General features: G+C 41.2%; 2 protein-coding genes and 1 non-coding gene across 3 annotated transcripts; 2 read left to right on the top strand and 1 right to left on the bottom strand.

The window, feature by feature from the left end:
* The first annotated feature begins 302 nt into the window (after nucleotides 1-302).
* Nucleotides 303-3,472, top strand: LOC126408131 (endonuclease domain-containing 1 protein-like). Its single transcript, XM_050073523.1, has 3 exons — nucleotides 303-375; nucleotides 2,543-2,775; nucleotides 2,867-3,472. The coding sequence occupies exons 1-3, from the start codon at nucleotides 303-305 to the stop codon at nucleotides 3,470-3,472; spliced, it is 912 nt and encodes a 303-aa protein (XP_049929480.1).
* Nucleotides 3,473-6,531: 3,059 nt separating this feature from the next.
* Nucleotides 6,532-17,284, bottom strand: pus7 (pseudouridine synthase 7). Its single transcript, XM_050072357.1, has 17 exons — nucleotides 17,173-17,284; nucleotides 16,862-16,975; nucleotides 14,889-15,185; nucleotides 14,722-14,806; nucleotides 13,902-14,018; nucleotides 13,333-13,477; nucleotides 12,103-12,214; nucleotides 11,930-12,007; nucleotides 11,597-11,725; nucleotides 10,955-11,080; nucleotides 10,814-10,875; nucleotides 10,573-10,733; nucleotides 9,945-10,071; nucleotides 9,358-9,459; nucleotides 8,947-9,076; nucleotides 8,644-8,735; nucleotides 6,532-6,909 (listed from the first exon to the last, which is right to left on the bottom strand). The coding sequence occupies exons 3-17, from the start codon at nucleotides 15,173-15,175 to the stop codon at nucleotides 6,773-6,775; spliced, it is 1,890 nt and encodes a 629-aa protein (XP_049928314.1). The 5' UTR covers nucleotides 15,176-15,185; nucleotides 16,862-16,975; nucleotides 17,173-17,284; the 3' UTR covers nucleotides 6,532-6,772.
* A 531-nt stretch (nucleotides 17,285-17,815) lies between these two features.
* trnat-agu (transfer RNA threonine (anticodon AGU)) lies at nucleotides 17,816-17,889 on the top strand. Its single transcript has one exon. It is a non-coding gene; the product is annotated as a tRNA-Thr (tRNA).
* Nucleotides 17,890-26,701: the final 8,812 nt, after the last annotated feature.

A 26,701-nucleotide genomic window follows, 5' to 3' on the forward strand; every position in this document is an offset into this window, starting at 1 on the left:
TCTTTTACAGCGTTACGTTCATATAATAGTATATTTTTGAGAGCAATGGTGGAAATTCAAACCAGAGACACTGAAGTTTTATCCCACAAGCCCCAGTGAGATAATGTTATGTTACTACATATAATAAATAACAGTATTTCTATAAAAACTTAATCTCAGTTCTTATAAAATGAGCTACGTCTGCAAGGCAAAATAATAAGAGCAGTTTCAGATTTTATTTTTGTAATTTAAAAGCTATTTCAAGCTGTTATATCTAATCTTATTTATTGGATGGATGGATGGATGGATGGATGGATGGATGGATGGATGGATACTGTAGGTCGGCCTGGGGTTACAGCGTAATCAGTGAAAATTTTCCAGTGGTAAACAGGAAGTGTTTGTTTCCCCAGGGGCAGGGGTCACGCTGTCATCAACCTGTTGTCATGGAAACAGATGTTTCAAAAACATTCCAGTCTTTTCTCTCACAGAAACATGGCGGTGAACACACACACAAAGCTTTACTCACCGGGAAGCAAAGAAAGGCAGAGTAAATACAACTGTTTCATTGAGAAGAAAACTGTAGGCTAAACATCACAGCGGGAAACAATGGAAGAGGGAGTCACTGCAGTGTGACACAACAGGGTTTGACTACAGAGCTGTACGACAGGACAGACTTTGAAATACCATGTAAACATAAATCTCCTGCAAATGGTTGGTATTGATAGTCTACCGGACAAAATTACACTAACTCCGGTTGTTTTTAAAATGCATGCATCACACACTGATCCCCTGTTTTTTCCTCCAGCTCCACCATGAAGTTGATATGTTTGGATTTTGAGTGAAATGTCCCAACAACTATTTCCATAATTGCCATGAAAGTGCTTGTGCCAGTCTGCCTGCTCACCTGAAATCACTAATCAGCCCCAGCAGTGCAAATACACCGGCTTGTTTATCTGGCACTCCAGCCTGCCAACCTGTTTCCAGCCCTGCTCAGCCTGCCTGCCCTGTTTCCCCAGTGCCCTGGACCAACCCAAGACACCCCTTCTTGCTTTATTGGAAAAAAATCAACTATAAACTGAACAGCTGTCTGAGTCATGCTTTTGGGTCATGTTCTCTCTATACTATACAACAGTACAGGACATAAACAGGATTAAAATGCCCTTTCTTCCAGACCCCAGTGTGAACATAAAAATGCACGAACAAATAATAGAAAGAAGTACAAAAAGTAAGTACTAAATATAAGTAATATAATTACAGTTAAAGACAGCAGACACATTAGCAGTAGCATCAAGTATAAAATGTAATGAATGATTACAGTGCAAAAAGAATAAAGAGTACAAATGTAATGCAAAACAGCTTAGTGGATGTGGAGGAATGTACAAATATGCAAGAGGTTGGTCGCAGTAACAGTCTGAGTTATTTGGAGTTGGAGAGAGGGAGGAGTTCAGCATCCTGACAGCCTGCTGTATGAAGCTGCGTCACAGTCCTAGCTGGAGCCAGCTGCCAGAAGGCAGGAGACTGAAGAAGGTGTGTAAGGCCGGGAGCCAGGTCCAGCCTCATGATGTTTTCTGCTACATTTATTTCATTATTATTTCCTGTTAGCCTTTACCTTGGGCCATCACAAGTTGATAACGAGCACCCCCAACTTAGGGCTGTTTGATCTCAGGGGGCCCAAAACCCTTTTTCTGGGACAAGTTGCTGGGGAAATGATGTAAATGCAAATATTAGGGCACTGCAATGGCATTAATAGTCATACAAGTATGAAATTTGGCAAAGAGTATCCTGACAATAATTTATTAACTAAAAGACAGTTTATTTCTATTGTGATATGTTTAGCTAACCTTTCTTCTACACCTATGAAGAGTCTGTGGCACAGATGAGAAGCTGTAACCTCTGAGTTCATCTGACATCCGTGCAATGAGGCTTGAATGAAAGATCTGAAATATTAAACATATTAAATGACTGTAATGGCCTTGATGTTGCCTTTTTCCACAGCTGACTTGTCGTAGGGAAATTACGTGTTATTTATTAATGTCTTACAGGAACACTTAGTGTAAATGGAACAAGAGTCATCACTCATGTTATCAGATATTAGTCAAATGTCTGCTGTGAGAAAGGCCTTCTGTGTATGTGTGTGTGTGTGTGTGTGTGTGTGTGTGTGTGTGTGTATAAACTCTTGTTGATTGATATTTCCCTCACTCTTTGGTTCAGTTTTGTTTTCAGTGCTCAGAGTTTGGCGGCATAATATGATCACATCATCCCTGCATAACGTCAACCTGAAAAGAGGTCAGCTCAGTCAGAATTACTCATCTTTGTGGGTGTGTATGACAGGCCTGTGATGGCTTTTCACACACAGCAATAGTTTGCCTGCTTGTAAAGGGAAGAAGATAAGAATTTGCATAATATGCCTGGGATGAAATGAGGCACACATGAGACAAAGTCCTCACAGCAGGACGACGTTTCAAAGGGATTAAATGCACTGTGGAGACCGCACAATTCGTCATGATCTTCTACAGAATGGATCAAATGCTCATCTGGGTTCTTGTCATTGTGATGGCGGCAGCAGAGGTGCAGGAAAAACTCTCACCCGAGTGTAAACAGTTCCTGTACATGGGCACGCTGCCTCGAGGGCTCGAGGAGCAGCCTTTAAAAAAGATCTGCCAGGTCTATAGGGGCAGCCCACGATTTGTCACCCTGTATGACACCACCAGCCACATCCCAGTTTATTCTGCGTACACCTTCAAGCGTTCGGACGGCTTCAAGAAGGTCGATGTGCCGTGGATGTATGAGCCACAGGTAGGTTGGATGTTTACAGAGGAAAATCTGCAAACATTCTTTGGCAACCAGTCTTAATTTATTTTAATAATGACCGTGTTCATCCTGACAGCTGTCTACAGTGTCTGACTCAGGCGAGATGCAACAGTTCCCTTCAGAAAACGTCCACAAGAGCTTTGAGGATGCTCAGGCCGTGCTTGATGACTACTCTGACAGTGTAATGTTTGAACGTGGTCAGCTGAACCCAGACGAGCACCAGGCCGACCCTGACGACAAAGCATCCACTTACACCCTGACAAACGTGGTCCCCCAGGTCCGAGAGTTCAACATCGGTCCCTGGAAACACCACGAGCACACCATCCGCAGGAGGCTCAACAACTACTGCCGTGGCACCGCCTATGTGGTCACTGGGATCACCACCTCCGGGCACACAATCCGACGCCACAACATCAACCGCCTGGGCATCCCCACCTACCTCTGGTCGGCCTACTGCTGCACCGATTTTGACCACAATGCACCGTATTCTGAGCGCTCAAAGTTTCCTACATTTGCAGCTCATGGGCTCAACGACAGGGAGGATAACAAGGTTCAGGAGATGACGGTGCAGCAGCTGGAGGACTTCCTGAAGAGGGTAACTTATGTCGGCAGCTCTTTCCAGATCTTCTATGACAATTGCGTGCCTCCTAATAGTGCTAATAGTGCCCTACACCTACCTTGAGAAGATGGAGATGGGTCCTTCTGATTTAGTATAGATTGATATTTACACCAGTGTCAATAATATTCAACAATTAACAGCTAAAAAAAGAATCATTTTAATTAACATATACTTTAATTTATTCTGAATTTTGCAGTTTTCTGGGGTACATAAAACTTGTTGCTCACATGTTTCAATTTGATTTACATTATCCAATTTACAGTTTTGCATAGAATTGCTCTGTGGCACCATGTTTGCGGATTAAAATGTTAGTCACACAACTACTACTCTGACTTTTGTTATGATTGGACTGATCTTTACTTATTTTACCCAGTATTAACTCAGTGTAGCAAAATAATCTCAGTTAAAAGGTCAATTTACGAGCTTTTCTGAGCTCCGGTCACCGAAGTATATCTGAGGCATGGGTGGATTATGAGACAACAGGCCTCTAGGCACAGATATGAAAAAGGGCTCCACCACCTTTCCTACATATAAGCAAGACACACAGGCTTTGTGGTGCTTTTGCCTCTTACATTGTTGTTGTTGTTGTATTTTGTCTCTTTAGCCTCTTTTACACTGCCTGTTCAAGGTTGGAATATCATGCCGTTATGTCGTCTCACAGTGATGTATGTACGATGTAGGTTTGATAGTGGAATGGGGTGACAGAGTTGTCTCGGCTTTAAGCTGCAAAGGGAGGTCGTAACAGCACCAAAACAGTGTCTGTATAACAGCAGCCAGCAGGAAGTGACCCTGGGCAGGATAGGTGTGATGTTCTGACAACATTTTATGCGTGCCACCCATTGCCAGGATATTTAAAAGGTAGCTGCTAGCAGTTAGCAGCTAACTAGACACTCAGACTTTGTGGTGGTTTTGTGTCTTTTTGTAGTCATTATGCATATTTTTGGTGGTTTTGCCTTCCTTGGTGGTCATTTTGTGTCTCCTTGTGGTAGTTTCATGTCTTTTTGTAGCTGTTTGGGCCTTTTTGATGTAATTTTGTTTCTCCTTGTGTTTGGTTTGTGCCTTTTTTTGGTTGTTTTGCCTGTTGCCTGTTGATTTGGGTGACATTTTGCAAGATAAGGCCACTTTAGGTCCCTCAGCCTGTGCCATGTAGGCCCATTCAATAATCCATCCATGATCTGAAGATGTAGTTGAAAGCTAAAAAAAAATATTTGAAGCCTTAAGCATTCATTTTATTACATATACTGTCCGAAAAGGTAAAGATTGATCCCTTATAGTGTTGTCAAAAATACATATTTATTAATACATATCGATTCGGAATATTTGAAACGATTTCAATATTCATTACCCGCAGTATCAAAACATAAGTACCAGTTGTACTTCACCAATCTTTTTTTATTGTTAATGTTTACTGCAGTCATTCTGCTGACCTACAAGATGTTGTCGTCATGTTGTACCCTTTGTTATATCCTGTGATATCACAAATGGTAATAAATATCGATATTTTGAGATATTATATTGTTAGTTAGAAAAATCAGCACTTTGTAACTTAAGCACATTTTAAAACTTCACAAATTCCCCAATATTAATTACAACTTTAATTATGTTGTATTTGATGGTACATTAACCAGCTTTTGCTGTGCATAAACTCACGATGAAAAACCCATAACCCTACATGGTTGTACTCTCCTTCCACTTTATCTCATGTTAACTTATCCACTTAATGACTGTGAGCTACACCTGCCTCTGCAGGCCTTTTGTTCAGCACAGACTGATTAGACCAACGGTTTTACATTTTCACACACAGCCTCTACTACTGAGCACTTATGAAGAGACACCCAGGACAAATTCAGGACAAACTGAGCCAAATTCTTATTTCGCATTTTAGTTTTTTGATCGTATACATCAAGTGTGAAGATTAATTTCAACATTTGAAGGGACAAATATGAAACGGGAAGGTTTTGGGTTGGCCCTCAGGAAATTTAGAGCGTCAAACACTTAATTTCCTGCATTCTGGTATTTTTTTCTACACCAAATTAAGATGGAAATGTATTTAATTTAATCAAAAATTAAAGTCCTCTGCATTTTCAATGGATGACAAATGCACATTCTAAATATTGAGTGGGAACATGTGCCATGCGTCCCCCTCCAAAATCTACACCTATGCTATACATACTATATAAAGAATATTCACACATACAAGTAGAGAGTTTTAACTTGTCAATGAATAATATGAATTTGTTTCCCTGCTAATCATAATAGAAAACATAAATAACTTGCATTTCTTTCAGTGTCATCTCTGAATTTTTTTGTAATAATGCTCAAACTGTGCTATTAAATGTGAACTACAAAACCAAAATTAAGATTAAATAAAGTGGAATATATAAATAAAAATGATAATCTTTCTTCCCTTTTGTGACTTTGTGCATAAGTATTATCTGTCAGACTCTGGTCGACCTCTTTGATTCAGCTGGTCACAGCTGCTATAAACAGCATCAAAACATAAAAAAACAGGAAAATGATCCAAAACTGGGAGGGCAGACACAGCCCCAGGGTGACTGATGTGATTAGTAACTGCATTTAGTGTGAGAGGAGAGCTGCATCCTGCCAGCTGGCTGAGGCCACAGAGCCAGATGGTCAGCTCCACTGTTTTGACCAGCAGCAGACTGAAAAGAGCCCAAAATACATTTCACATCCTTAATTGGATGCACTCCTCGCTTTGACGGCCAGCAGAGGGAGACAGTGTTTATGTAATCTTTGTGTAGAAAAGACAAAACTGGAACAATCTTCTGTTCTGATTAACATAAAGATGGAAAGAGGTGTCTTCATTTCATTCATCAAAAAACCCTTATGCAAATAAAACAGCAGGATATTGACAATACCTGTGTCGTAATAAAAGACAATCACAGAGGGACTATAAACTCAACATTTTTAATTTCTCCAAGTGTTTTTTTTCCTTAATTCACTCATTCAGGTCAAAGTTAAAAAAAAATTCATATTTCTGTGCAAAGAGGTCATGCTGAGCACCCTGTGCATGACACAGCAGCACCCTGAATGCACAGTCTATTTTAATCATTGTCAAAGTTTGCTGAATCATTGCAGCACAGAAAAACTTTAGAGCAAGTAAAAACCTTTTTTTTAAAAAAAAAAAAAAAAAAAAAGTTGAATGATAAATCGTTGCTCTTTGTACTTCAAAGAAATAACCTTTTGGCTCCACACAGAACCCACTCGCTCTCTCTCTCTCTCTCTCTCTCTCACACACATATTACACTTAAAAACACTCACAACAGTAAGTAGCCACAGTAGACGGGCGCTTCGCAGCCTGCAGCAGCAGCAGTCCAGTTTGTGCTAGAGTGTGTTTTGGTCTCAGTTGAACCAGGTGGTGTTGAGCTGCGTCTGTTTCTTGATGCTCGTGTCCAGCTTGAGGACCTCTCGGATTGCCATGGTAGCGTAGGTCGAGGGAGGCAGCGAGAACTCCAGCCGCAGAGCCCGATACTTCCCCTCTGTTGGAGGAAGGAGAAACATACTGTATAAATCCCTTAAATCCATTAGCAAGGATTCTGTACAGCCACTGCTAGAATGTTTAAAAGATGTCAAATCCTGGATGGACAGTAACTTTTTAAATCTCAATGAGGATAAAACAGAGATCATTATGTTTGGATGTGACCCCTCCGATTACTCTGCTGATTTTCTGGGCCCCTTCACTCCTAACATCCGTTCCTCTGTTAAAAATCTCGGTGTGACCTTTGACAGTGCTTTTAAATTCGATAAACAAGTTAGATCAGTAATACAAACCAGCTTTTATCAACTCAGGCTTTTAGCTAAAGTAAAGGGCTATCTCTCCCCCCAGAATCTAGAGAGGGTAATCCATGCTTTTATAACCTCACGTCTGGACTACTGTAACTCGCTTTATGTCGGTATTGACCAGTCACTGCTACACCGTCTACAGCTTGTCCAGAACGCAGCAGCCCGCCTCCTCACTGGAAAGCGTAAACACGATCACATCACACCAATCTTGGCCTCGCTCCACTGGCTTCCAGTGCGTTTTAGAATTGATTTTAAGATTTTATTGATTGTTTTTAAAGCCCTAAATGGGCTGGCACCCCCTTATTTAACCGAACTCCTGCACTTTCATGCTCCCTCCAGAGCCTTGAGATCAGCCAGTCAGCTATTACTGGCTACTCCTAGGACTAGGCTGAAGACCAGAGGCGACAGAGCCTTTGGGGCGGCTGCCCCTAGGCTCTGGAATAGCCTGCCCCTGCACATTAGGTCTGCCCAGACCCTAGAGGTTTTTAAGTCTTTTCTTAAAACCCACTTCTTCTCTCAGGCTTTTAACTCAGGTTGAGCTGGACACCCAAACATTTTAGCTTATTTTGATCTTATTTTATAACTCTTGTATTTTATTTTATTGTATTGTATTTTATGTATCTTATGGTTATTATTGTGGTGTACTATTAGGTACCTCATTGTATTTGCTTGTTTATTTCTATTGACCTGTTCAGCACTTTGGTCAACCTTGGTTGTTTTAAATGTGCTTTATAAATAAAGTTTGAATTGAGTTGAGTTGTATAAGAGCGCGTACAAAGATGGATGTCAAAAGACAAATCTTTGCATTAAAATAAGACTGGTCCTTTTTCACAGTACATCTCCTGGAACAGGAATGACCAAACTATGGCCCATAGACCAACTGCGGCCTGCTGCCTGTTTTAAAATGGCCCAGACGTAGACGTAGATAAACTTTTTGTTATAAGTGGACACATCAATTCTCTACTATACTGTCTATCGTCAAACTGTTTAGTAGTGTTTTGTTGTAGTTTTGAAATATATTTGAAATCAATTTTCTATGGCAAGTGGGCTTTTCCTGTGTAGAAACACTGATTTTCTTGTCATTTAACTGGTTGAAAACAATGCGTTTACTATTGTTTGGCCTCTGAATCCCAATATTTTTCTGTAAATGGCCCACAATCCAAAAAGTCTGGCCAACCCTGTCCTAGAAAAAAAAATAGGGCTAATAAAATTGTACCAAAACTTTTTTAATTAAATTAAATAATAATAATTAAATCAACAGAGCACTGCTACAATCCTGCTAATTAACAAATCTAATCAATATGAGACTTAATATAGGGTTCTTCTTCACCTGTAATCTCCTGGATGCAAAATATCCACAGAGCAGGTCCAAAGATTTGTCCAGTGTATTCCCACCTTTCACACACCAAACAATCCTAACAGGAACTTACCTTTGTTGAAGACAGGAGCAGGTTTATTCTCCAGTTTCTCAAAGTCACTGTGCACCAGGGAGATCCTGGGGTCATCATACTGAATCACCTCCCTGCAAGAAACAGACAGAAATACAACAACACACACTGAGTTAGAGGCAGTTAGAGGAATTGTAATATTACAGGATAATTAGAGTAAGGCATTCAAATAACTGCAGTACACAATCACAGCTTCTGTAATACGATATGGTTCATATTACAGCATAAATGGCTTCGTACAGCAGTGTTAATAAATAATATATTGGTATTTAATCTGCTGCTGACCAGCTGACATCACTGGGTCTGATGATGATGCGTCTGTAGGCTCCAGCCAGAGAGTAGTCCTTCACTTTGTGTCTCATGTTGTCGATGTCCAACCCGTCTGCAGTGAGCAGCTCCCTGTAACCTTTACCCACTGACACAAAGACACAAGCACTAGAGTCAATAACATCCTCAGAACAAACTTCCTTTATATATTTTTATGCAGTAAGCTTAGTTTAATTCTGTTTGTCCATTTAAGGGGATGTAGTTTAAAAGCCCTGCTGTGTGTGTGTGTGTGTGTGTGTGTGTGTGTGTTAAAGGGTGTCACATGTGTCACATGCTAGTGTTAAAACCACCCTGTGTTATTTTTCACAGCTGTTTTTTCATGTAATGTGCCAATGAAGGAACTCTAAATCACACAGAGCCACTTCTTACCGTGATGAGAGGGGTAGATGACATCGAACCCAGGAAGTGGCATCACGATGTCATGGATGGGGCAGCTCTCAGCCTCCTCGGCAGACAACACATGTGCTGTGGCTTCATGAACACATCAGAAACAACATCAGTTGGCAGCATTTTCCTTGAATCTCATGATATTACAGTACAAGTACATTTCCCATGACCAATATGAGTAAGTTATTGGTTGGAAAGTTGTTGTTTTTTTCTATATTTTTTATCTTTATCTATAAATTGACTATTTGGAAATGCTGTGATTTGGTCGCTTTAACTTCTGGTGACACAGGACTTACAAAATAATCTGCATTGTAATTTCCTGTTCTTTAAAGCTACACTTATAGCCATAGTTTGACTTTTTGGGAAACACTCTTATCTGCTTTCTTGCCTGAGTTAGATAAAATGACAGATACCACTCTCAATATGAAGCTGCGGCTCAAAACATGAAGTGTAAAAATAAATATTTGTCATTTTTCAGGTGAGAAAGCAAATAAACATATTTCCTAAAATGTCAAAGTATATCTCTAATATTCATCATTAGCTAGCTGATTACAAAGTGAACTTCTTACTTCCTCTGAGCACCAGGTCGCCCTCCACAGCCTTCAAGCCGAAGGCCTCGATTCTCCGGCTCACCATGGTGTTCCACACCACGCTCTGGTAGCTGTGGATGTACATCAGACGGTTGTTACGAGGGATCTGGAAAAAGAACAAACAACAGGAATCAGAAAGAGCAGATGTAAATGAATTGTCAGTAAACATGACGTTCATCCACAGAGGGTGCACTCAGCCGTATGCAGATGACATGGTATGTAGACTGATGCACATAATGTGGAACCAATTTTACAAGCACGAGTTCCGCCTGGAAACTTGAAGCCATATATCATTAGCAACATACACTGGGGCTGGCACATGAAGCGTACTGGTGTGTGAGCCAGTCACACTCTGGCAAGCGCAAATGAAATGCTGGCTCTGGAAAATCAGTCTGCGGGTTTCTGATAAGCTACAGCTACAGCTACATACTACAGATACATACAGTGTAATACAGCAGAGTTTAAAATGTTTCTTATTTCTATAATTAAAATAATTTACAAAAGTTGCAACTGGGTATAATGTTACCTCGGTCCCAAACTCCCATCGAACCATGATCTTTGTGTACTGTTAGATCCCTAATCATTTGCATCATTCATAAAAACCAACCAGTCCAAAGGCAGTGACGATGTCCTTCTTGCCGTACATGGACAGGCCTCGCAGCAGCTGCCCTTCCACACAGCGCTTGTTGGGCAGCTTCTTCAGGGCTGCCTCTGGGTCCTGAGTCTTTGCCCACTCCTCCCTACAGCGAACCAGGAATTCTTTCTCCGCTGAAGAAAGGCAGTAAATTTGTAAGGTTTGAAATACTTTTGCCACCACTTTAAATGTGGAGGGAAAAAGTGTGACCTACCTCCGGGCCGAGGCTTCAGAATTAAATCCACCACCTCTTTCCAGTCATTTTTCAAAATAGCCCTGCACCAAACACACAAGACATAAATTATGTGATGTCATAAACATTATTCATGTCGATACCTCCGTGTCATGACCTTACCTGCCAACTTGTTGTGTAGGCACAGCTGTGGTGCCAAAGCGCTGCATGCCATAGTAGTTGATGAAACCTGTCTGCCTGAGGGAAGTCATGGCCTGATGGACCTGCTCATCTGTCCCTGAGATGTTCCTGATGTACAAATAAATCAAGAAAATAAAGAGTAATGAGAAGTACTGTGTCATGTAGCACTGGTGACAAGACCAGACACAGAATGCCTGAACAACTTTAGCAGTGTTTTCCAAAAAATGAAGGCTAAAACATAAAAACAAAAGAAGCACTAGATAAAAGGAATGTGAAGTGTAACATGCTAGAAGACTCAAACTGAGGGACCAATTTTTTATCAAATGGTGAGTCGTAGTATTGTAGACCTTTCATGATTATAACAGATGATTTTTGAGGACTAGACTATGGACAAATCTGAACATGATCCTGCAAATATCCTGCTCATATGCAGTTAAACTGAAGGTTTGCATAAAAAAAGATAAGGTGTGAGGACGGGATGGAAAGCTGCAACATTCTTTTCTGGACTTAAGATGGGAAATGTAAAATATATTAGACGAAATGTATGACAAAGCGCAAGACTGGGGCTATAACGTATAAATAACAACAGTAATTGAAAGGTCCACATCCCTAACATCTGCTGACCTGATGACCACAGTGAAGTGGTTTCCCTGCAGCTCTCCCAGCTTCAGCGGGTGGTTTTTGTAGCAAAAGTTTCCCAGCTTGAGGTTCATGAGGCACTTGTTGAGGTGAGCCAACCTCTCTGCTGTGATCCTGAGGGGGACAGGGAAAAGGTTTCCTTATTTGCTAATCCTGTACAACAAGCTGATCCGCCAGAGATCATCTGCCTGGAAACATCAGAAACACCTCCAGCACTGACAAGATGCAATATGTACCACCACTTTAAAATCATTCACAGCCAATTAAAATAAACGCACAGCAATTAATGTTTTGATTGTTAAGGCGTTACACACTCACTTGTGCACTGCGATCTCCTGCACAGTGATGGCTCTCTTGTCCTTGGTTCCCATGTAGGAAAACATGTTGGGTCTGAGCCTGGAAAAACATCATTATTGTAATGATATTTTATCAAGCAAATAGACAGTGTCTGGTATTAAATGATGATCATTTTTAAAGTGCTGCACTCAGACCTGAGGAACTTTGAAAGCACATTGATAGCATCCATGGTGTCCTTGTTCTCCTTGTAGAGCACAAAGTGGCAGAAACTGCCACGGTTTTTGGGCCAGAAGTGTTTCCTTGGAGCTTTTATGGACACAGAAAAAAGGGTTGTACTGAAATACAGAGTAGGAGATGTTGAGCTAATTCATTTATAAATTCAAAAATACAAATCACTTTAAAGATTTCAGTTAAGAGTTAAAAGAGTTTTTACTTCTACCTGGTTGCCTGTAAAAAACTACTTTGTGATTGCAAGAAAAAATTGGCTACAAATTTAAAGGAACAGTGTGTAAGATTAAGGGGAATTTAGTGGCACCTAGAGGTGTGGACTGCACATTGCAAGCAGCTGAAACTCTTCCTGGTTAGATTTCATTCAGTTGCCAAATTATCCAGAGAGGTCTCTTCCTCTCCAAACAAACGGACTAGGTGATTTAAACCGATTAAAACAGTGAATGAAGCAGTTTCATGCCACATATCAGTGTTTCTACTGACAAACATACTTATTATATTACATTTCTGCCAGTATGTCCCCCTAAATCCTACACACTGGATCTTTAAAATATTATTACAAAACCAAAAGGCATTTCAACCACATTTAGTAACCGAAACCTAACTCCATGTGGGTTTAACCACTTCCTCTGTGCTGTGTGGAGAATAAGTTCTTACCTGAAGCTGCTTTGACCTCTATCCACCAGAGAAAAGCAAAAGGAGGATAGAATAATGTTACTAAGAAAGAGATGTTTAACGACTGTGGGGCGAGGTGTCAGGGATGAGATCTCATGCATGGGCCTGAGAGTGGAGCGTGGTATTAAAATGGTTTATGCAACGAGGGTGCAGGACTTTTAATTTTCTGTTCAGGGCACCACTATGCTGAATCTCCTGCACTTTCCTTATGGTCTTTTAAAGCGTTCATTCTGACCAAACTGACTTAAAATCTAGAAATCAGTATTCCACTGAACCAAATATCTGCTTGTTTAATAACCACTGTGACTGAAGATCGGAGCAGAATCATGCAGGTGTCTTGATCATGCACACACATGATTGCATGCAACATATTTAATGCGAAATTCACATACACTGCTGCAGACAAGCTGAAGGTAAACATGCAATAAATCCTTCCTCTGATCACTAAGTGATTTACTGGTCATGATTTCTGTCCAGACTGATTATCAACTGACATCTGGTTCTGTCTCCTCTCCACACACCTGCTAGAGCTTTCTTCCCAGCAGCATGGTATGCCACAATGAACTTGCGTCCTTCCTTTTCTTCCGTCTTTGTCTCCAGGCCAGGAAATTGAGTCTTGATGGCTTTGTGGACCAGCGTCCTCTTCTCTTTTGTATCATCCATCACCTGCAGATGTTTAAAGAGGAGTAAGGTCAGTAGAGTTGGCTCAATTTCCAGTTTTGTCCGTCTGGTTCAGTCTACAGGCTTAAACTGGTTTGATTTTATGCAAACCAGCTGAACTGACATTTGTGTTGATAAAACTTTTTGGCAAACTAAAAGTAGCCTACACCATCGAACTGTGCCAACGGTGTCACGATGCTATATGTAGTTTGTTTACATGACATAACAGAAGTGCACATTTAAAGGATTCAATGTTGCCAGAGTGATTATGTTCCACTTGTGAGCAGCTGCTGAGTCAGGTGCGGCACCTGGCTCAATATCAAACCAGTCTGAAAATTTCTACACCGTCTGAACCCTCAAGGACACCGAGTAAAACTCCAGAAAGAGTTTTAAATTACATCATAAAGTGATCCGAGAAGTATAAACTCACCTCAATAGAGACGTTGTCCTCTTTGTTCTTGAAGAGCTGCAGCTCTCCAAGCTGCTTTTTCTGCTCTTCAGTCAGCACTTCAGATTCCTCTGGCTGCGGTTGAGCCTCTGGGGCTTCCTAAATTAGAAGAAAACACAAAACATGTGTAACTTAATGTGACCGCTGCTTTTCTACAAATTGTTCCTTTAATATCTGTTTTGCTTACAGTATCAGTATCGCAGTTAGTCATTCTTATCCCCATGTGTGCGTGTATTAGGGCTGCCACTAACGATTATTTTCATTGTCGACTGATCTGTCGATTATTTCTTAGATTAGTCGACTAATCATTTAATCGAAAAATGTGTTAAAATGATGAAAAATGTTGGTCTGTCTCGCCCAAACCTCAAAATTACGTCATCTAATGTCTTGTTTCGTACTAACGCCGAAGGGTTTTAGTTCACTGTCACGGGAGAGTGTGTAAAGCTGCCAATATCTGAACGTAAGAAGCTGCAGTAAGAGTATTTTGGGATACTTTTATAGTACTTTACTATGAAAAATGACTCAAACCGATTAGTCGACTACTAAAATAGTCACCGATTATTTTAATAGTCGATTAGTCGTCAATTAGTCAACTAATCGTGGCAGCCCTAGCGTGTATACTGAATTTAAGACTCGCTTAGATTAATCTCTGGCTGAGTTCAACAAGAAATAATAGCACATTTTAAATGCTGACTGGTACACCCTTACAGTTACCATGTAGAGCTAGCCATATTAGTAAAATCTTAGTAATAGTATGATAGAGAAGTAAAACTGGTGACTGAAATTTAATCCAATATCTTACCTCAGCCTCTGCAGGGATAGAGAGGTCATCTAAATGCACTATCTTTCCTTGTTTGTTGATTTCATGCACCACGAAATCAGAATATCTGAAAACAAACCACAATATATCTTAAACAAACCAAACTAAAACAAGTTATGCAAACTATTAGATAACTCTGGCGGACAAACCTTTCCTTAAGGATCCCTGAGAAGCCCTCGTGGTCACTGACATACTTCAGGATGCCCACATCCAACTCAGTGAGGCCATGCTTCATCATATCAGCAAAGGTGTCACTTTCCTCCTCTCCATCACTGGCTTCGCCCTCGGGCTCTTCCTCCTCAGCTTGTTGGGGAGGGCCTCCATTCTTGTGATCTTTCTCGACTCGGGGTTTCTTTGATGGCGTGTCTTCCTCTACCTCCTCTGGACAGCCTCTCTTTTCTCCAACCTGGACAGGGACAGGCTCAGACTCTGCCATCAGAGCCAAGCTGTGACAACAGAGGGAGAAGAACTGTGTTGGAGTTCAAACAGAGCCAGAAGATACAACCATTGGTATTTCAACATTGTTCACTCTGTATAATGTCTTGCAAGAAAATAACCTTCAGACTGGGCTCAGAGACAACCTTTTCTTTTTTAAATAATACGTATTTTACTGGGGAGAGTATGAGAATTAAATGGGGCATCCAGATGAACACAAAACATTACATTAAAATACAACATTAAAGTTACATGGTCAACATTTTAAACCACTCATCCATCAGGGAACCCTGACACAACAAATCTCTACAGGCACAGGGGAAGCATAACAAAAGTCGCACTGCAGGAAATAGAGTATCCATCTTGTATTTGCCAAGGTTCAATACCAACATGGGTACCTGCTACTTAAAGATTGTGTGGTGCCATGCCATGAATAGGAACAAGTCACATTTGCACATTACAATTTTAAGTAAACACAAAAAAGAGGCTCAAATTCACAAGTGTAAGCTTACCATCCTTGGTAAAATCTGTATGGAGTTTCTTAAATGTCTCACTTGCAGTTATTTTAGTATGTATGATGTCACCAAGACTCCTGCATCCTTGTTATCTTTATACCAAGGACCACAATGTAAATACTCTCCTTCAGCAGGAGGCTGCATTCCATTAGGACCAAAACCGCACATAACAACAGTTTTTTTCCCCGACTGCAGCTGGCTCCATGAACCAGTCCTCCCCATAGACACTACACGTTACATCACATCTTAATATCTCTCTATATGCATTACCTTGATGCACATCTTTGAGACTATAGCAGGGTGTAAGATGCAGGCAAGAACCGTGTACATGGAACGCTATAACCAGGTGGCTGGCATAGTGTACAGGAACATCTGCACTGAGTATGGGCTGGAAGTCTCAAGGTCAGTGGTTGAGAATGAACAAGCCAAGATCCTGTGGGACTTCTGGATCCAGACTGACAAACTGGTGATAGCTAACCAACTGGGCATCGTGTTGAACGACAAACAACAGAAGAAGGCAGGGGTGATGGATGTAGCAATTCCGAGCGACAGCAACATCAGGAAGAAGGAACACGAGAAACTGGAAAAATACCAAGGGCTGAAAGAGGAGCTAAGAAATATGTGGGGAGTAAAGGCAACAGTGCTGCCAGTGGTAGTCTGAGCACTCTGGGCTGAGATCCACAATATACACAATGTACATCTCTGTATAATTTACACTGCACACTTTTTATACTCATATGGTACTTCTTACTGCTTATTTTTATACATTTCTGCACAAACTACCACCTTTCAAAACTGCACAACTCATTCATTTCAATTAAGATCTACAAAACATATTTCAATGGTACATATTTTAATACACTCAACTAGGGACTACAACACATGATACCTCAGCTTCAGCTGCATCAGCTCTGACCTTTTGCAAGCCTCTCAACCTTGTGAAGGTGCAACCCTAAATCACTGGAGCACTAAAGCACTCCTGTAAAGTTAACATTACCCATGAATGTCATTTCGGTATAAAGCATCTAGTGTAACACACCATAGTAACATGTTACAGCGGCTATACTATCCAAGCAGTAATCTAAATTGCTGCACCAGAGTCAGTTCACAATACAGAACAATACCGTTAATATTGTATTTCAGTGGCCTAGAAAACGATGCTACTGACTTACTGGTTGTGGAGCTGAGGTGGCAGAAAGCAGATGTGAGTCTGGGAAACACGTCTCGTCTCCCAGCTGCCAAACACTTGCAGTGACTTCTTAACGGACCCGAGTTTGACGCAGGCACTGTAAAGACATAACGTTAATGAACACACTGCTGACCACTGAAAAATTAGCAAAGCCGCTAGCACATACGCATTGTCATCAACTAGCTCACATCACCGGCTAAGGTTAGCATTTCTAGCAGCAAAGCTACGCTAAGGGGTTGGGGTGAATACAGCGAAAACGCTTGAGCTCCTAGCTAAAAGTGTTACATAACTTACCGGCGTCTGATGATATTCAGAAGAGTACGGGCAGCACTGGAAGCCAGCTTTTCACACGTGTGTGTTTGTGTGTGTGGCTAGTTCCGGAAACAGATCGTTCCTTAAAGCCCGCCCACTTCAAACGATTGGTTTAGGGACCTGTCAATCATGAAGTTAGTTTGACTCACAGCTTCACAACCGTTATGATCACAACTCGACAGCAAAATAATAAATTAAAAAATAAAAAACCGTAATGTTCTTAACGCGACAGCAGAATAATAAAACAAGTTAAATAATAGTAATAAAAAACTTAACGGCTAAAAACGGTTAACTAAACATGTTAAACGTTGAAAACCACTCGCGCGCTCGTCCACTGCAAACCTGCTGTTGTCATGGCAACTCACATAGCTAGAACCTCAGTTTAACAGTTATAGTAATGTTATTTATAACATGGAGACATAAGGAGCTACGTTACTGAACATGGCGGCTGTCTTCACACGATAATAACATTACCAGACCAGAAAACAGGTAGGTAGGATTTAGTTTGTGTGATTAAAAATTGAAAAAAAGAAGAAAAAGAAAACTATTTGAAAACCAGCTATCATTGTGAAGCCATTTAGGTCTCATGCGGTACTGAATATTAGCAATAATAAGAATCACCACCGGCGCCGTGGCTTAGTTGGTTAAAGCGCCTGTCTAGTAAACAGGAGATCCTGGGTTCGAATCCCAGCGGTGCCTTTTCACTAAGGCTGCCCTGTAATGCATACACTGTTCAGAGAGGAGAGGTCAGTGGTGCATATCGGGTTAAAATTAATACATGACACCTATGCAAAGGGAAGTTGTATAAACAGTCCTTCATGACTGTGGCAATGGGGCAAAAGCATCAAACATACAGCCTGTTAGTCCAGAACTACCCGCCAAAGGAACCCATCCAGCACACAAGGTAAACTGATTTCAGGAGCAACTTATACAATTTGTTGCATATTCTGTGTAAAATGTTGCGTCAGAGGCTTTTCCACACTGACCAGAATACAGTTCTCTGCTGTAACAATGAGTACTTACTGTGACCATGTTAAAGGATATTAAACATTTTGCAAAATATTGTCAATCAGCAGCTCTAGTCCAAAAGAATCTGTATTAGGAAATGTATGGATAAATGCACATGTAATGACAGTGAGAAGTAGACTGACTGAATGTGGAGTAAACTGAGACATACTGTTGAAATTGCACTTATTTTTCTTAAGATAGGCTGTTCATCTGTTTTGTAAAAGGTACTTGTAATTCTTTACACACAAAAAAGGGAAAACATACGAGCTGATCTGGCCCATCTGAGATCAAACCAGGCTGTATGTGGCCCATGAACTGAAATGAGTCTGACATCCCTGCCACAAAGTTGGAGCACTGCAACACGTATATCAGCTATCTTGTGACCTATCATATATCTCTAGCGTTCCTTATTTCTATTTCAGAATTTGTAATGCTGCCTCTTTAGGTCAGACTTTTTAATGCTGCTCCTCTTTGTCAGTGAATGTTTGCCTGTTTTGACACAGTGAATTACAGTGGAGCTGAAATGATTAGTCCAGCGGTTGATTGACAATGAGTCAGCAACTCATTTGACAATCGATTCATCTTTTTAGTAATTTTTCAAGCAAAAATTTCAAACAATTACTGGTTAAAGCTCAGATGTGATATTGCTGCTGGATACTTTGGGGGTTTAGACTGTTGGTCAAATAAAGCAAGCAATTTGAATGCATCATCTTGGGCTTTGGGAAATTATAACCTCACATTTTGTAAATTAACCTAATCAATTAATCAACAGATTAATTAAGTTTTTATTTGTGTCGGGACAATACATGCATGATGGCGTACTAGTACCCATCATAATAGTGTGCACTGGGGCCGGTCGTAACATCCTCACATTACTGTTTTTATATCATATCCAACTCCTAATTTCAGTAAATCCATCTATGCCACTGAGGCTTATTCACTGTTATATAATACAGACTAAGGTCTGAGTCTAATGTACAAATGAGCAGTAAACAGGCCTAACTAAAAATCTTTCGCCCTTGTAATTTTCAGTTTCACCACATGAGGGCAGCAGAGTAACACTGTTATTTAGCTGCTAGACAGGATTTTTTTAACTTGTCTGGATACATGTATGACACATGATGTCCAAATATGGTCATCTGGGTGTGGTGGGAAGCTGTAAATACTTCACATATCCTGTTACAGTAAATTGATTATTTTGATGCCATGGTAACCTCAGCAAAGTCCAACTGTAGTGCCAACAAAGGTGGTAAAGCTCTACATATATTTATGAGTCATCTGTTACTGATGAACATTTTGATAAAGCAGGAAATGGATGACTGAGAATCTTCACCGACAAAGCAGGAAACTAATTTCTGGTTTTGATACTACTTGTAATCATTGTTAGAAAGTAACTCAGTGCATTTTTACTTATTTCCATTTTCTGCTCCTTAATACTTCTACTTCACCTCAATATACCAGCAATTATTGTATTTTTTTTACTTAATCATGATAACTTCAGTTACTAGTTACTTTAGGCTACATGTTCACATAAATAATACAAAATATATTCAACCAGTAAATCATGTTGTATCATTATAGGTCAGGGTTTGGCAACCTTTACTATCCAAAGAGCTATTTTTGGCCAAAAAATGTGCAGCCGCAAAACATATATGAGGCTTTAATGGTGTATTAAATCTAAATTAGCCTACACTATTAGTCTATATGAGCATTCATTCATGTTTTACCGCAGGGTGGCTTCTCTGCAGGGCACTATTTATGATTATTGTGTATTTTAATTTTGCAGAGCTGCCAGTAAAAGCAGACAAATCTGTTCATGCACTACTAAACTCCCTAAGACTTTTCCTTTTTTGGATATGGCATCCATAGCTAACCAGCTAGGGAGAGTCAAGACAAGCCACTGCTATCGAGGTTTGGCAAAATTTCAAGAAAAAGATGCCAGGCAGTCGATGTGTTACAAATATTTTAGTTGTTGAAATGTTAAAACATTTTTTTATTTGGTATATGTCAAGACATGGGTGGATAACTGAATGGGCCTACTGGGCACAGGCCCAGGATGGTGGGGCCCTTTGCATATCTGTGCTCAGGGGCGTCTTATAATCCACCCATGGGTTAAAATAAAACTTTATTGATTTGCAGGAGCAGATTCACAAGCTAGTGTTTAAAGTAACTAAAATAAGCTCCACCTTTACCAGCTGCAACATTAGTAACGTGCACACTGATGCATCAACTGCGATGATCAAATAATATATGTGATTCTTAAATGAACTATTCTTTGTACTTTTACTTTTGGTACTTAAAGTGCATTTGATGCCAATACTATCTACTTTTATTTAGATAACATTTTGAATGCAGAACTTTTACTTGTATACTAATATTTCTACACTGTGGTATTATCACTTTTCCTTGAGTAAAAGTTTGCAGTACTTACACTACATACACTCCTTGTCATGAAAGGTTTTTATAAACATGAGGCAGGGTTTTTTTTTTTGACATAATAAAGGTTTAAATTTTAGACTGTGACATTTACTTGGATTTTAATTAGCATACAATAATTCTGACTGTGATATAATTACCTGTACTTTGATTACTGCCCTATTTTAGAGGCAGCAATAGCACAGTCCATGGGGGCTTGGCTTGGGAACCAGAGGGTTGCCGCTCAAGTCCCCATCCAGACCAAGCATGGAGTGTGGACTGGTAGCTGGAGAGGTGCCAGGTTGCCTCCTGAGCACTGCTGGCCGCCCTTGAGCAGGCCAGCAAGCCCCAAACTGCTCAGGGTGCCCATTCATGGGCAGCCCCCTCACTCTGACATCTTTCCATTTAATGCATGTATAAGTCCTGTTTGTGCATGTGTGTGTATTTCAGGCCTGTGTGTATGAATTCCCCCTCTGGGACTGGTAAAGTATATCTTCTTCCTCTTTTTGTGACCTTTTCTCACTGTTTGTCACTCTTGAGTCAACACTGTGTGTGTTCTGTCACGTACCAGTCAGGAGACGTGTGTCCCCCCAGTGGCTCAAATTAAACACTACACCTATTCAAAGCCACTGACATAAATATACAGACACTGGACTCAGCCAGTCTGGGTGTTGGTCAGACACACTAATCCTCATGAGCACATGTTGGAATAGATAAGTGTTTACCACATATGGGTTTATCATACTCTACTCATACTGTTGACTTCATAATTACTGGTATGAGCTGCATATTTGGGGACATTTATGGTGCTCAGAATGATAGTGATTATTCATTTAGTTGATCTTTTCAGTCATTCTCTCAGAGTGAATCATTCCCTGTTTTGCTGCAGGCTCCCAGAGCGACTGAAGGCCCCACATGGGACTTTAAAGTCCACTTTATTCACTGAGTCAGACCAGGAGAATGCAAGTGAAAGCATTAATCCCTGTGTCTCTTTACCCTTTATATACTAAGCAGCTTACACCGCTGTATTAATGCTTCTGATTATGCACATACATTTGATTTTCCTACAGTTACAGTCCTGTTTACATTCTGCTTATTCTTGTGCAATAACTGTCTTTTTTTTTTTTTTTTTTTTTTTACTTTATTTGTTATGTTTTATCCTTATATCTAAACTATTTTGGACCGCATTTGACAAATAAATAACTTGAAACCGTGGAGCCTAAACGTCAAATGCACATAAATCACAAAGAGAAAATATAAACTAACAGAACGACACAGGTGAAGGAGAGATGAGGCGTGGGGGTTTTGCAGAAGTATCAGGTGGTTATTCTTGGCATTTTGCACATAAAGCAACCTGAACAATACGCAGGAAGATAAGCTTTGTTGCCTTTTGCATTTCATGCAGTCTGTCTGTGTGAGTTGGTGTCAGACACAATAGCTGCTGGTAGATTGCATCATCAGCTAATTGTGACCCAGGAGATACCCTCCTCTGGCAGGCGAGTGAGAGGGGCAACCACATGTGTGTGTGTGTGTGTGTGTGTGTGTGTGTGTGTGTGCAACTGAAAACCCACTGCCTCTGCTGCTGCTGCTGCTGCTGATTCTGCCGCTGCTGCAATCACCTGCAATCCTTTCAACGCCTCGCCACTCCTGCCGGTTGCCTGGAGACGGGGTCGCCTAGGCCACAAAGCTATAATGATACCGGGAAAGGATGAGGAAGAGAAAGATGGAGATGCAAAGAGAGGAGTGGGTTCGAAAAGGGAGAAGGGAAAGTGGGAGCGATAGTGGAGGAGAAGGTGGTGTGTTCATCCTGTAACTGATGATCACATGCTTGGTCACCTCTGATGGTCATTTGGGTATTGTTGTAGTGCCCTTGAGCAGGACGCTGAACCCTCAGCCAACTCTGGATGAAAGCAGCAGGTGGTGTTTTTCTTAACAACAAAATCAGAAACGGAGATGGCAGGCATATGAGTGTAACCACCCGTCACTGCGTCCTCACACACCAAAGAATACTAGATACTAGAGTTTGTGTTTCACGTCTCAGCTCACAGCTAATGTCATCAGGTCAGCCTCGAACGCCTCAGGAAGAAAGCACGGCATCTAGAAAATGTACACTCTTGACAAAAATGGTTCTCTGGTCTTGCATCATGGTAAACCCATGTTGTGCCGGCTGCAAATGACTTGAGATGCAAGAAAAGCTCTGAAAACGGGCCAAATCAACTAGCCCAATTATTTCTTCTGGCATAGCAAGTTTGAGCCATTGCTGGGCCAGGTCATTTTTGACAGTGATAGCAGTGTTTGCAGCCAGAATCAGGCCACTTTATTTGGCCCAATTCTGGAGCGTCATTCATGTCGAGTCTCAGCCGATTAGGGTAACCAGACACCAGCATGATTTTTACTTCTGGTGTAGGTAGTTTGGGCCAATTCTGGGCCAGGTCATTTTTGACAATGGCCCAGTGATGGCAGTGTTGGCAGCCACAATCTGCCCAGTTTATCTGGCCCGATTCTGGGGCAACAGGACACCGGCCCTATTATTTCTTCTGGTGTAGCGAGTTTGTGCCAGTGTTGGGCCAGGTCATTCTTGACAAAGGCCGAGTGATGGCAGTCGGCAAACCTGTTGGCCCGATTCTGAGTCTTAGCTGTGTCTGGCAACTGAGCACGGTCTGATTTATTTCTTCCAGCATAGGTCGATGCAGGCCCAGGTCATTTTTCCCACCTGGGTAACCTTTATCTTGTTAACGATGAATATATTTTAAAAGTTGTGTTTTGTTTAAATACATGACTTTACTTTTTACTTTCTTTTACTTTGTTCATTCTGGCTTAAATTTTATATCCTGGACATTGGGCTGGATGTCACTGGACATTCCCAGTTTAATTAAATAGGATTCAGGCTTTAAATTCAGTGAAAGAATTTCCTTTAAAATGGTTTTTATGCTTCACCCCAGAGCCCAGATCCTCTGTTGGAAGGTTTCTTAAAGTGACATGCTCCAGTGATTCCACATTCACTCTCCCTGATGCTGCAAATGGTTCAGGTAATTAATATTAAATTAAAGTTCTTTCAGTTTTCTCTCATTTTTAAATATTAAAGGAACCTTTGAGATTTTTTTTCTTTGGCTTCATTTGGAAACACTAACCTCACCAAAGAACCGTCATTTTTCTGTGTGCAGGAGCAACATGAGATCAATTACATGCACAACATGTGCGAGGGAAGGAAGGAGGGAGGGGTAGGGGTGACAACATCAGCAGAAGACCCACCGCTGGGTTGACACAGCAACAGTGTCAGCAATTGCTCACCTTTACACCATGCTCTGTGTTTGTGTGCGTGAGTGTGTGAGGGAGGGGTCGGGTGGGGAGAGCGTCGGAGAACTGCTAATTGATTTCATCTCTCTGGAAAGTCATTTCATCATACTTGGTGTTTTTAACCCTTGTCTTACGACAGCCTTACAGCAGTTAGTCTGCACGGAGACTCGCAGCCCTCTGGGAAATTATAAGCTCCTGAGTGTGTGTGTGTGTGTGTGTGTGTGTGTGTGTGTGTGTGTGTGTGTGTGTGTGTGTGTGTGTGTGTGTAGGAGAGAGACGGAGACAGATAGAGACGTACATGAGGAGGACGTACATGATGAGGGAGCCCTAAAGAATGAGGCAGGGATGAGTTAGGAGGGATGAAGCATGTGTATACTGAATTATTTCTACATTCTGCAGACATCTCACTGGATCTTCAATATTTTTTTCCAAGATATTTTATTCAGTTTTCAATTTTAATGACAAAACATGACCCAAAAAGCTCCCCACACATGACAGCAGAGATAGAAAAGAGCACATCATAGACCTTACAGGATTGGCAAAAAGAAACAATCAGACGACATCAGCGTCACATAGAGGCAGACACATTACACGGGAAATCATTGTATAAAGATCACAGAGCCTAGATAGCATCACAGTTCAGGGGGAACACAACTAATTCAGAGTACCAACATACACAGGAGAGAGCTTTAGACGTTCTCTCCTGTAGTAGGAGGTCTGGGCTTAATCCACTGAAATAGGACTTTAAATATCTGACACACATAAGAGGGAAAGTCTGCATACGTTATGTAAAACCCAGGACACACTGATTTGTTTTTTGCAGGTCTTTTAGGTTAAAACTTAGCAAAATTTTGTTGACATGTGAACCCTTTCTACATCTAGGTTACATATAACTGTTGTTTTATCAGTATCTAAGGTCGAGCAGGTCTTAACTACGGGCCCTTAATGGCTATGTGTGACACAGGCAAATACTTCTACTTTGAAATCCAAAGTTTGTCAGGTTCTCATGTGACGCCTTTTATTTTACAACTTACAAAATCAGCGACTATGTTTAAGGTACGGCACAATGTGTAAAAAGCAATAACCAAGCAAACCTCGGTACCTTTCAGCCCTCTAAGCGGACTCAGAGCGGTGACTCAGCATTTTTTTGCGCATATGTGAACACTCCAAGAGAACTCAGACCCCTCTGAAGCGAACCAAACTCAGACCACCTCAGGAGGTTCGCTTCAAGTCCTCAGCATGGTTCACTTAACCTGTGCCTTGTGAACACAAAGTGCTCCAGGTTTGCTTTGCTCTTTGCCATTGTATTTAGCCCTCTAGATCACATGCTGCACTGGGATGCCTGAATAGACAAGACAAAACCACGATGGCTTGTAACGCTTGCAAGGACACAGGATGAGGAGTAGTTTGGTCCACAGAAGATACTGCACGTCTCCAGGTGTGGAATGTAGAATACATCCAACAGCAACAGTCCACAGCACAGAAACACTAAGGTTTTCTCGAGCCCGGCCTCACTCCGAAGTCATTGAAGTCTGGTGCTTGGGCAGTGACTTGTGGCGTCAGAAACCAACGACAAAAAGCATCCTTCAACGTTGGCATAAGACACAACCGGTTGCTGTTGTAGTTTAACGGTGACCTGCGGCATCAGGGGGAAACGCAGTGGGACAAGGACAAAGTTAAGGTGGTAAAAGTCTGACTGGGGCAGGCAGGAGGGGCGGTGGATGGGTCCGGGACATTCACCCGAGAGAGCGGTGTTTGTGTCCCATAAGTTTATAAAGCCAAACCCTGTTCTTTTTTCTAAACCTAACCACGTGTTTGTTGTCATCATCCGACGTAGTGCGTTTATTTTGAAAGAGACTGTATGTAAACATTAAATTTACTGTGAAAACAGAAGTGTATTTTGAAGAAGACGGTGCATGTAACAGTCAGAACCTGACACGGTGTTCCAGAACGTCGAAAACCAACACACCCAGGGTACCTGTCACGTTGTATCTGGATGTGGAAAGTCCATGACCTAACATCAATATGTGACGAGGTCAGAGTGAGAATGTGTTGTTTTCTCCAATTTTAAGTTGATCTGGAAGTGAGGGTGTCATAACCACATGGCAGTGCCATGTCAAAGTAAAAACAAAACTACATCAATATATATCATATATAGTGTGAACAGAAAGAGGATTGAGGCCCCATCAGAGCTGAAGTTGACCAGAAAGAGAACTGAGTCCTTTTTCTGTTTTCGGTCCACATTTTGGTGCACTTTAAGAGGACTGAGTTCGGTTCCTTTAAAAAGGACTATATGTGAAAACACCCTTAGTTTCACCACAGCTGGCTGTCACACTCAGGTGTACCCTTACCGAGCACACTAGGTGTGTCAAAACTAGGTGAGAGGTTAAACTGGTTTGTTTAACCACAGTGAGGCTAAAGGTGCTGTGTTACTAAATCTCTGGACTTTGTTCCAGGAACACTTCCTGCTTCTCTGCATGTTTTGTCTGCTGAGGATGCACACTGTGCTTGTTGTCTCTGTGGTGTGCAGAACTTTATAAGTATCAGTAACACACATGCAACTTTTTCTAACAACTGAAGATATGATTTTTTGAAACAGTTGAATTTATCTGACCTTTTCAGGCTTTTGTGAGGACACGTTCCAAAATAGTGTCCTCACAAAAGGCGGTCACAGCTGATACGTGCACTCATGAATGACCCAGTGTGTTGTTTACACAGCTCTGGGCCCTCGTGTTCTGTCTCCACTTCACTGTTATGCTCTAAGCAGGAAACGGCAAATGGAGAAGTTATT

This window comes from Epinephelus moara, chromosome 20, assembly GCF_006386435.1.
Source record: "Epinephelus moara isolate mb chromosome 20, YSFRI_EMoa_1.0, whole genome shotgun sequence".
In the NCBI taxonomy this organism is placed as follows: Eukaryota; Metazoa; Chordata; class Actinopteri; order Perciformes; family Serranidae; genus Epinephelus; species Epinephelus moara.

Excerpts from the sequence above, each read along its gene's own strand:
- LOC126408131 (XM_050073523.1), top strand. The coding sequence starts at position 303 with ATGGATGGATACTGTAGGTCGGCCTGGGGTTACAGCGTAATCAGTGAA. Across the intron at positions 376-2,542 it reads TCCAGTGGTAAACAGGAAGT|CAGAGGTGCAGGAAAAACTC; the intron begins GTTTGTTTCCCC and ends TGATGGCGGCAG. Across the intron at positions 2,776-2,866 it reads CGTGGATGTATGAGCCACAG|CTGTCTACAGTGTCTGACTC; the intron begins GTAGGTTGGATG and ends TCATCCTGACAG.
- pus7 (XM_050072357.1), bottom strand. The coding sequence starts at position 15,175 with ATGGCAGAGTCTGAGCCTGTCCCTGTCCAGGTTGGAGAAAAGAGAGGC. Across the intron at positions 9,077-9,357 it reads CATCTACCCCTCTCATCACG|TGGGTAAAGGTTACAGGGAG; the intron begins GTAAGAAGTGGC and ends TCTTTGTGTCAG. Across the intron at positions 8,736-8,946 it reads AGACCCAGTGATGTCAGCTG|GGAGGTGATTCAGTATGATG; the intron begins GTCAGCAGCAGA and ends TGTTTCTTGCAG.